The following is a 12227-nucleotide window of genomic DNA, read 5'->3' as shown; positions in this document are numbered from 1 at the left end:
GGACCGCCAAAATCAGACGGTCCGATACCCCATACTCTCTGAGACCTCCCCACAGGACTTCCCGGGGAACATCATCTTGATGACAAGCAAAGTGTCTGTTGTTTTACAATTTAATAATCTATTTAATAAGAAATGTTCAGAGAATTCTTTTTTGTTTTAGTATTTATTGGAGGCTTCAAAAGACACAAGTTGTCCGTTTACAGGAGAGTGTCGGTGAGGCACACACATTTTATCTTAGCTCAGGAATGCATGGGGGAAGGGTTGGAGATAAGCGGGAAACTCTTAGTTAGGAAAAGTAAACACACTCTAAGTAAGGCGAGACATTAGTCTGAATATGATGCATCTAGCAAAGTGAGACAGGCAGAAGAAACAAAGCAATACAGCATAAACATGTCAGAAAAAATACTTGAAGAGGAATCTTTAAAGGCCAACTGAAAGCCACTACTAGCGACCACGCAGTCTGATAGTTTATATATCAATGATGAAATCTTAACATTGCAACACATGCCAATACGGCCGGGTTAACTTATAAAGTGCAATTTTAAATTTCCCGCTAAACTTCCCGTTGAAAAAGTCTTTGTATGATGACGTATGCGAGTGACGTCGCCAGTGAAACGGAAGTATTCGGAGCCCATTGAATCCAACACAAAACAGCTCTGTTTTCATCTCATAATTCCACAGTATTCTGGACATCTGTGTTGGTGAATCTTTTGCAATTTGTTTAATGAACAATGGAGACTGCAAAGAAGAAAGTTGTAGGTGGGATCGGTGTATTAGCGGCGGACTACAGCAACACAACCAGGAGGACTTTGTTGGAAAGCAGACGCGCTAGCCGGCGACCTCACCTTGACTTCCTACGTCTCCGGGCCGCCGACCGCATCGTCGATCGCTGGAACGCAGGTGAGCACGGGTGTTGATGAGCAGATGAGGGCTGGTTGGCGTAGGTGGAGCGCTAATGTTTTTATCATAGCTCTGTGAGGTCCCGTTGCTAAGTTAACTTCAATGGCGTCGTTAGCAACAGCATTGTTAAGCTTCGCCAAGCTGGGAATTATTAACCGTGTAGTTACATGTCCATGGTTTAATAGTATTGTTGATCTTCTGTCTATCCTTCCAGTCAGGGGTTTATTTATTTTGTTTCTATCTGCATTTGGGCCAGATGCTATCACGTTAGCTGAGTAGCTAAACAGCTTCACCGATGTATTGTCGTGGAGATAAAAGTCACTGTGAATGTCCATTTCGTGCTCTCGACTCTCATTTTCAAGAGGATATAGTATCCGAGGTGGTTTAAAATACAAATCTGTGATCCACAATAGAAAAAGGAGAAAGTGTGGAATCCAATGAGCCAGCTTGTACCTAAGTTACGGTCAGAGCGAAAAAAGATACGTCCTGCACTACACTCTAGTCCTTCACTCTCACTTTCCTCATCCACAAATCTTTCATCCTCGCTCAAATTAATGGGGTAATCGTCGCTTTCTCGGTCCGAATCTCTCTCGCTGCATTGTAAACAATGGGAAACTGTGAGGAGGGGGCGGACTAATCCACAGTCCTAGGAGAACTTTATTCAAAGTACTAGAACAAGACTGCAGTTCCTGTGAGGAGCCAGGTCAGATGTATACTTCCATTTGATGTCATCGACCCTTGTCTGAAAGTTGGACCTTGAAAAATGCTGAATGTCATCGTATCAAATAGGACACAGATGGTGCCATGTCTCTCTTACACAGTGTCAGTCAGTTTACAATTTTGGGGCCCTGTTGCTGACCAAAATACTGACCCCCCCACTTGGCCGTCAGTGTCCTGTCCGTTACAACTTCTTCACAACTCCCCAAGATAGGAGACACTCAGCATCCTTGGGAAGTCGACCCCAGGGGCTGGCCTATGTATGTTTATGTGGTGTTTTATGAGCCCTCACATTCAGTGGATGTCAGCATGATGGGACATTGTTTACCAGAGACTGGCTGGGTGAGGACACACAAGGCCGATGCAAAAGAGGAACAACATTCTTCCTACAAAACACCAATTCTGATGCACCATTAGATACTGAAGTGAACTAATTAACTCATATTATGTTTTGCTTATGGTGAAGGTTTATATTCACCTTGGAGAAAGCGAAGAACCAAGTTTAAGTAAATAGTAGTATTTCAGTTTGAGCACATAATAAGATAAGGCCCCTTAGTTTGACATTCTCAGGTGGGCTGGATCACTCCTCATAGGGAAGAAGCCCTAATTTGGACTTCGGAATGCAGAAGTGATAGCCCTATCCTTGAAGCCCTAACCTTGAGAAGAGACTACATGTCATATTTATTTCCCTTGAAGCAGAGACAAAAGTGTGTGTGTGTGTGTGTGTGTGTGTGTGTGTGTGTGTGTGTGTGTGTGTGTGTGTGTGTGTGTGTGTGTGTGTGTGTGTGTGTGTGTGTGTGTGTGTGTTTTGGAGGGGTCCAAAGTAGTCATAGTGGGGGCTGTGTCCTAGTCGAGCTTTATGCTTAGCAACACCCCTAGTGGGAGGTTCCAGTTTCTGGATCATCTGAGAGGTCACAGACATGTTCTCTTCTGGAGGAAGATGTAGGCTATTCCTGCCCTTTTCCAGCTAAAACAAAGAGGCATAGTACCTAAAAATAATAATAAATACCTTCCCTGTGATTGATAATATCTACATGCATCATTGCTGAAGGACTTGTGATGACACATCTAGTCCTTGGAGTTGAACTGGTAACGTCAACATGAAGGACTGAAATCATTTCTGAGTCAAACAATATTTTCTGTCTTATCAAAACCACCACACTGAGAAATTACTTGCAAATAATTATTCCTTCTTCAAAAGCACGTCCCACTTTTTACTTTCATCCTCATCTTTGTGTAAACTTCAAAATGAAAACAGGAGATTTGAGAGATTATGCACAAAATCATTTTACAGAGGAGATCAAGCTTATTTTATTCCTTCATATTACTTACATTTCTTCCACAAAACTCACATTTGTATGCACATCTGTATAATGGATGATAATGAACCAAAGCTGCTAAAATTGTTGATAACTAGATGACAAAATGTTCTACAATCAGGCGTTAGGTTGTTTGTAATTTCAAGTATAGTATCTGCTGGAATAGGAAATCACATGTTCTGTAGGACTGTGTAAGGCAAGCCAACAGCCAGTTCTTAGAAATAGTGGTCCATCTTTGTGGATAGATAATAAATCATGAGCATACAACACTATAAAACGCATATGGCAAATAAAAACAGCAAAAATAAGTGCATTAAAAACAATAGTTTTTCATTATTTTCATATATACCTGATTAAAAGTCAAATAAGGTTGATATATTTGGAAATATCATTTGTTGCCATGTTTTTTGTGTGGGCACCATGAAAACATACATTTTGAACGGTTTGTTCATGACTTGCCCATCACTATGACTCTGTGGCCCCGCCCCTAAGTGACGCATGCGTGGAGGATATGCGCTTTGCAGCAAAGTCCTCCTTTACTCCACACACGCTTCTAAGCCTCGGCACATCTCCTCACATCGCTACTAACTACACTTTATTCATCCTCCGTGTCAGGATAAACTCCACTCGTCTCACTCAACTTTGGAGATTATTAGGCCCGCTTAGCTTGCTAGTTGTTTTAGCGCGCTAGTTAGCTTAGCATGCTAGTTAGCTTAGCATGCTAGTTAGCTTAGCTTGTTAGCTGCTAACAAAGAGACGCGGATTTGATCAACACATTAGAATCAATGGTTGTGACGTTGATTTAACATTGAAATTTGGTCATTTCCCAACCAATATTCTACAACATTGAAACATGCTTTTTGACAATGTTGGGTTGGGACGTTGATTTGACATTGAATTTTGGTCATTTCCAAACCAATATTCTACAACAAAAATACAACATTGAAACAACATGCTTTTTGACAACGTTTATTCAATGGCAGGTTGTGACGTTGATTTGACCGTTGAAATTTGGTCATTTCCCAACCAATATTCTACAACATTGAAACAACATGCTTTTTGACAATGTTGGGTTGGGACGTTGATTTAACATTGAAATTTGGTAATTTCCCAATCATTACTCTACAACACAAATACAACGTTGAAACAACATGCTTTTTGACAACGTTTATTCAATGTCAGGTTGTGACGTTGATTTGACCATTGAAATTTGGTCATTTCCCAACCAATATTCTACAACTTTGATACAACATGCTTTTTGACAATGTTGGGTTGGGACGTTGATTTAACATTGAAATTTGGTAATTTCCCAATCATTATTCTACAACACAAATACAACGTTAAAACAACATGCTTTTTGACAACATTTAATCAATGTTGGATTCTGACGTTGATTTGACCATTGAAATGTGGTCATTTCCCAACCAATATTCTACAACACAAATACAACGTTGAAACAACATGCTTTTTGACGACGTTTAATCAATGTTGGGTTCTGATGTTGATTTGACCATTGGAATGATGCATTTTGTGGCTTTTAATGCCTCACAATCAAACTATTTTATGTTAAAATACTGAACAGATGTTTATTGGGATAAAGTAAACATCTGTTCAGTATTTTATAGGGGTGTAACGGTACACAAAAATTTCGGTTCGGTACGTACCTCGGTTTAGAGGTCACGGTTCGGTTAATTTTCGGTACAGTAAGAAAACAACAAAATATACATTTTGGGGTTATTTATTTACCAAATTTGCAAAATCTTCCACCAAAAATATTTTTCTTAGTGTAATATTTGATGTGAAGTAATGGGAACCTTGGATAGGTCAATAATTCATAATAACGTTGATTTTGATTCAATATTATGTTTTGAGCAATGACAGTTTGAAAGAAAAAAAAACCCAGCTTTGTTTTATTAGTCAACATTGCAACTTTTTCTAAATCACATTTAAAGGCCTACTGAAATGATTTTTTTTTTATTTAAACGGGAATAGCAGATCCATTCTATGTGTCATACTTGATCATTTCGCGATATTGCCATATTTTTGCTGAAAGGATTTAGTAGAGAAAATCGACGATAAAGTTCGCAACTTTTGCTCGCTGATAAAAAAAAGCCTTGCCTGTACCGGAAGTAGCGTGACGTCACAGGAGCTAGTATTCCTCACAATTCCCCGTTGTTTACAATGGAGCGAGAGAGATTCGGACCGAGAAAGTGATGATTACCCCATTAATTTGAGCGAGGATGAAAGATTCGTAGATGAGGAACGTTACAGTGAAGGACTTGATGAGGCAGTGCAGGACGTATCTTTTTTCTTTCATCCTCGCTCAAATTAATGGGGTAATCGTCGCTTTCTCGGTCCGAATCTCTCTCGCTCCATTGTAAACAACGGGGAATTGTGAGGAGTCCTACCTCTTGTGACGTCACGCTACTTCCGGTATAGGCAAGGCTTTTTTTTTATCAGCGACCAAAAGTTGTGAACTTTATCGTCATTTTTCTATACTAAATCCTTTCAGCAAAAATATGGCAATATCGCGAAATGATCAAGTATGACGCATAGAATGGATCTGCTATTCCCGTTTAAATTAAAAAAAATCATTTCAGTAGGCCTTTAAAGTTAACTGGTCCTGAAGGTACCTTGCATGATAAACATGTACTTTGAAATAGGCATGTACCTTGGTGTTAGATACATACACTTTGATATAGGCATGTACCTTGGTGTTACACACATGTACTTTGATATAGGCATGTACCTTGGTGTTACACAAATGTACTTTGATATAGGCATGTACCTTGGTGTTACACACATGTACTTTGATATAGGCATGTACCTTGGTGTTACACACATGTACTTTGATATAGGCATGTACATTGGTGTTACACACATGTACTTTGATATAGGCATGTGCCTTGGTGTTACACACATGTACTTTGATATAGGCATGTACCTTGGTGTTACACACATGTACTTTGAAATAGGCATGTACCTTGGTGTTACACACATGTACTTTGAAATAGGCATGTACCTTGGTGTTACACACATGTACTTTGATATAGGCATGTGCCTTGGTGTTACACACATGTACTTTGATATAGGTATGTACCTTGGTGTTACACACATGTACTTTGATATAGGCATGTACCTTGGTGTTACACACATGTACTTTGATATAGGCATGTGCCTTGGTGTTACACACATGTACTTTGATATAGGCATGTACCTTGGTGTTACACACATGTACTTTGATATAGGCATGTACCTTGGTGTTACACACATGTACTTTGATATAGGCATGTGCCTTGGTGTTACACACATGTACTTTGATATAGGCATGTACCTTGGTGTTGCACACATGTACTTTGAAATAGGCATGTACCTTGGTGTTACACACATGTACTTTGATATAGGCATGTGCCTTGGTGTTACACACATGTACTTTGATATAGGTATGTACCTTGGTGTTACACACATGTACTTTCATGTACCTTGGTGTTACACACATGTACTTTGTTATAGGCATGTACCAGTTAAATGTTTTTACACCATTTCCTTACTGTTTACAAAACTGGAACTATTTTGCATGTATGCTGGTGTGGAAGATACAACAAAAGGAAAAGGGGATGGAGTCAGAGGTCACCAGCACATGGAGGAGATCAGCCTTTACCACTGTTTCAAGTGACATAATAAAGGGTTTACACGTCACCTTCGACCAACAAACAGAGCTTAGTCACAGGTCTCAGGAACACACCGATGCTGGTCCTCAACCGGGCCTGTCGAACCCGTCCTTGGTTGTCGTTAATCACGTCGCTCACACGGCCCATCGTCCATGAATTTCGTGGGGACGAGTCATTCACAATAAGGACAATATCATCTTTGCTGATATTCCTCTGGGGTTGGAACCACTTTACCCTCCTTTGTAAGTCTGGCAAATGTTCTTTGGTCCAACGTTGCCAAAACAAGTCTGCCAAATACTGGACTCGGCGCCATCTACGTCGGGAGTACAGGTCATTACTGTCAAATCATCCAGGTGGTGATGATGTTTTGGCTTTTATCAGCAATAGATGCTTGGGAGTTAAGGCTTCCACGTCATTTGGGTCAGTAGGGACGCTTGAGATGGGGCGGCTGTTGATAATTGCCTTAACTTCACACAACAAAGTACGTCGTCCTTCTTCATCAACCATTTGTTGTCTCACAATGAAACTGAGAACCTTCTTATTGTCCGTATTTGCCTCTCCCATACGCCTCCAAAATGTGAAGCAGCAGGGGGGTTAAATATCCATGTGATGCCTTTCTCCAACACGGTACTTTGGTTCTTTGCGTTATCCAAAGCACTCACAAAGTGTTTCCCATTATCAGAATGCATCAACTGGACTTGCCCTCTTCTTGCTATGAACCTCTGCAGCGCGTGACTGCATGAGTCCGTGTCCAAAGAACTGGCCACTTCCATGTGTATGGCTCTTATCAACAAGCAAGTAAAAATGACTCCATACCTCTTCACTATGGTCCTGCCCCTTTTGATTTCAAATGGACCAAAATAGTCCACAGAGGCGCATCTGGCTCGAGTCTGACTGGGGAGGTCTGCCATTGTTTGCCTTTCTGGTTTTCTGTGCTGACGTCTGCAAGTTACACATTGTGACAGAATTATTCTGACAGCTGCGTGGGACTTCAATATCTAGTACTTCTGCCGTACCTTTGACAAGACATGATTCCTGCCACTGAGTCCAAGTTTTTCGGGAACATATTGAAGGATAAGTAAGGTGATATGCAGATCTTTGACAGGATGTTTTGATTCCTCTTGCGTTGTTGACCTGTTTATCCTGCCACCCACTCTTAAGACCAAGGCCACTGGCCTTGACAATATCCCCTCCAGATTCCTCAGGGACTCTGCCACCACCATTGCCCCAATCATCACACATAATAAACCTCTCACTTAAACAAGGCCAAGTACCAAAAGATTTCTAGATAACAAGAGTAACTCCCCTTTTTAAAAAAGGAAGCAAATTAGAACCTGGTAACTACCGACCTGTTTCTATTCTCAGTTCCATTTTGAAAGTAATGGAAAGAATAGTTTATGAACAAGTCGATAGATACCTTGCCACTAAAGAACTCATGTACAAATTCCAATCCGGCTTCAGAACTAAGCACTCCACTAACACATGCCTTCTCTATCTGAGCGACCTCATCAAACATGAGGTGGACGCGGGCAAATACTGCGGCATGGTCATGCTGGACCTTCAGAAGGTCTTTGACACTGTTAACCACGCTATACTGTTGGATAAGCTCAGAGCAATCTGATTTGATAAAACCTCATCGAGCTGGATGCAATCTTATTTGGAGGGGAGGAAACAGGTGGTAGAGGTGAACAGCACCCTGCCCCCCCCAGGCATCCCCCTCCCAACCAACAGGTGTAAAAGAAAGTGAATCTCTATCCTCCTTCAAAACCTCACTAAAAGAACACCTCCAAGCAGCTAAAACCCTAGCCTAACACCCTCCCCCCACCACATACCACCTCCCCGGAATTGTAAATAATCAAATGTATATACTTGTTCTTATGCTTTCTGAGCTCACTAATGTTCACTGCTCGCTGTACATATCCTACCAAGTCAGACCTACACTGTTACAATGTCCTTTTTTCAGATGGTATAATTGTTGATGACTGAAGTATGCTGATATCAACCCAACCTAACTGGTTGCTTGTTTCTCTCGCGAGATCTGACAATTGACAGGTTGACAACATCCAAACAAACCAAGTCATCTCCAATACATCTCAACATTACACACATCCTCCAGGCTGAGTTAGTCTAGATAATGAAGTAACCTGGAAACTACGTGTAAATCATATAAAGAAAACATTTTAAAAATTGACTATTATAATAAATAGAATAAAATACATACCCACAGATATTAACTACTTTTATTGTACCCAACTTTAGTTGAAGCATACATTGTTTATTGCATAAAGGTCTGGGGACATACATATAAAACAATCACACAACAATATTCATATTACACAAGAGAGTAATAAAGATAATTAATAGAATGGATTATAGAGACCCAACAAATTATTCAAAAAGTCACACATTTTAAAAGTAAATGTGTCTTGTATAAAACACAACTGCTCAAATGATGTATAAAGTAAATAATAATATGCTTCCAGAAGTGGTCCAGAAGATGTTTCAGATGTGAACCAGTAAATATGAACTAAGAGGGATTTATGTGTACTCAAAAGCAAAGGTATGAACACATGTAAAACAAATATGTATATCTTATAAAGGAGTTCATCTATGGAATCATCTACAATTAGAAAATAAAATATGTAACCCTTCATTATTTCAAAATACATATATAAAACACTATTATGAATAAGTATAAAAGTGAACTATGAATATCTACACTTAAAATGTTTATTGTATGTAACATATTTGATGTACTGTTTATTCTCACCTTTTCAGTCAAATCGTTCTGTTCATTTTAAAGTACACAAATGTGTATATTAACGCATGTACTTGACTGAAATAAAAGCACTAATCTGAAGTGTCTAATCTATAAATGTTAGAATCATATTAACAAGATTGTGTTACACACACAACAATGATGTCACACATGTTATATGTGCTGATGTTGTTAGAAAGTTGATTTTAAATCCTGCATCTTCATTTACTGCTGCTGTTCTCACCAGCACACTTGTGTTTCTTACACTGGTACTTAGAAGAGAATCTTTCACCACACACACTGCAACTCAACACTTTCTCTCCTGTGTGTGCTCTCATGTGTGCTGTAAGAGTGTTTAGGTAACGGAAGCTTTTGTTGCAGCTTGAACAGGAGTATGGTTTTTCACCAGTGTGTGTTCTCACGTGTACTTTTAAACTTACATTTGTTACAAAACTTTTACCACATTCTGAGCAGGAAAAAGGTTTTTCTCCAGTGTGTATTCTCATGTGTGCGTTGAAACTGGAACTGTGAGTAAAATCTTTACTGCAGACTGAACACGAAAAAGGTTTTTCACCAGTGTGTATTCTCATGTGTTCTTTTAAACTTTGATTTACTGCAAAACTTTTACCACATTCTGAGCAGGAAAAAGGTTTTTCTCCAGTGTGTTTTCTCATGTGTCTTTTCAAATTGTCCCTTTGAGTAAAATCTTTACCGCAGATTGAACATGAAAAAGGTTTTTTTCCAGTGTGTTTTCTCATGTGTGTTTTCAAATTGTAGCTTTGAGTAAAATCTTCACCACATTCTGAGCAGGAAAAAGGTTTTTCTCCAGTGTGTATTCTCATGTGTCTTTTCAAATTGTTGCTTTGAGTAAAATCTTCACCACATTCTGAGCAGGAAAAAGGTTTTTCTCCAGTGTGTTTTCTCATGTGTCTTTTCAAATCGTGCCTAAGAGTAAAATCTTTACCGCAGATTGAACATAAAAAAGGTTTTTCTCCAGTGTGTATTCTCATGTGTGTTTTCAAATTGTACCTATGAGTAAAATCTTTAACGCAGATTGAACATGAAAAAGGTTTTTCTCCAGTGTGTTTTCTCATGTGTATTTTCAAATTGTACCTATGAGTAAAATCTTTACCGCAGATTGAACATAAAGTTTTTTCTCCAGTGTGTGTTCTCATGTGTATTTTTAGACGACAACGGTCATTAAAAGTTTTGTCACAGTGAGAACATGTGAAGTGTGTGTTGTCAGTGTGACATGTCTTATCATCTTTAGAGTCTTCATCATCAGTGTCAGGAGAGTGTGACGTTGTGTCCTCACTATCTGATAGTGGAGCTAAGAGCTTGTCTGCTTGTGATCCTCCACAGTGGTCTCCATCAGCTTCTGTTGTCATGTGTTGAGTTGAGCTGCTGCTTGGAGGCTCCGCCTCTCTCTTCTCCTCACTCTCACCTTTGACCTCATCATCTTCACTCTTCACACTGATGAGGTGTCTCTTGTCTTCCTCTATGAAGTGGGGGGACAGCCACTGTTTTTCTTCCTCTTTGACGTATGAGGGCTGCGGATCCTCCGGTTCCTCTTTTACGTGAAGGGACTGTATATTCTCAATGTGAGGAGTCTGTGACTCTTCCTCTTCATCTTTAAAGTGGGGGGGCTGTGGCTCCTCTTCTTTCACGTGGAGGTGCTGTGACCTCTTCTGCTCCATACTGGAGGACCCCTCCTGCTGCTCAGGTGGACGATATTTTTCACAGACGTCTGCAGGACACAAGAAGACAAACACATGCTGGGATCGAAATAGATAAGATTTTACCAATTCAGATTTCATTTTCGATTCTGCTTTACGATTCGGTTATTTGTGGACTCACTTTTGCTTTCACATTCAGTAAAAAGGAGAAGAAACAGGTCGATTAGCATCAACTTTGACTAGTTGAGAAGTAACATGAGCGTACCAAGCCAACAGTGACGTCTTAAGAGGCACAGATTTTACGGGTCCCCCATGAGGTGCCAGAGGGCCCTAAGGACAATATTCTGCTTTGAAAATATCTATAAAATAAAAATATCTTTGGCAAGAAATTAACAAAATACTACATGTTATTTTGTGGCAATTACAAAAGAATGTCCAGTATAATTCTCAGGACATTCAGTCAATCACAACTGGACTGTTAAACTGAACATATATACATAAATATACAGTATATATATATATATATATATATATATATATATACATACCCCGCCTTACACCCCATTGTAGCTGAGATAGGCTCCAGCACCCCCCGCGACTCCAAAAGGGATAAGCGGTAGAAAATGGATGGATGGATGGATATATATACATATACACATGCATATATACATTCACGATCAAAAGTTTACATACACTTGTAAAGAACATAATGTCATGGCTGTCTTGAGTTTCCAATCATTTCTACAATTCTTATTTTTTTGTGATAGAGTGATTGGAGCACATACTTGTTGGTCACTAAAAACATTCATGAAGTTTGCTTCTTTTATGAATTTATTTTGGGTCTACTGAAAATGTGAGCAAATGTGCTGGGTCAAAAGTATACATACAGCAATGTTAATATTTGCTTACATGTCCCTTGGCAAGTTTCACTGCAATAAGGCGCTTTTGGTAGCCATCCACAAGCTTCTGCTTGAATTTTTGACCACTCCTCTTCACAAAATTGGTGCAGTTCAGCCTAAACTTGTTTCTTCAGCATTGTCCACACGACTTTGGGAATTTCCCGACGGTAAGTGGTACGTAAATGGTTTCAATTACAGCAAATTGTCATTTATTAATACATTTTAGGCAACACAAAGTCAGGCACATGCGCACTAGCGTTGTTTGGCTTGATAATCATGGCGGAAAA

At 39.6% G+C, this 12227-nt stretch overlaps 1 protein-coding gene across 2 annotated transcripts in view; it reads right to left on the bottom strand.

The window, feature by feature from the left end:
* Nucleotides 1-8861: 8861 nt before the first annotated feature.
* Nucleotides 8862-12227, bottom strand: part of LOC133640636 (gastrula zinc finger protein XlCGF57.1-like) — a 64491-nt gene continuing 61125 nt past the window's right edge. For both annotated transcript variants that reach the window (XM_062034166.1, XM_062034165.1), the window contains one exon: nucleotides 8862-11112. In XM_062034166.1, the coding sequence (XP_061890150.1) occupies nucleotides 9587-11112 (1526 nt within the window). In that variant the 3' untranslated portion in view covers nucleotides 8862-9586. The remainder of the gene's footprint in view (nucleotides 11113-12227) is intronic.

This window comes from Entelurus aequoreus, linkage group LG23 (genome assembly GCF_033978785.1).
Source record: "Entelurus aequoreus isolate RoL-2023_Sb linkage group LG23, RoL_Eaeq_v1.1, whole genome shotgun sequence".
NCBI lineage: Eukaryota > Metazoa > Chordata > Actinopteri > Syngnathiformes > Syngnathidae > Entelurus > Entelurus aequoreus.
The sequence above is the reverse complement of the archived record's forward strand: the minus strand, read 5'-3'. Positions and strand labels throughout refer to the sequence as shown.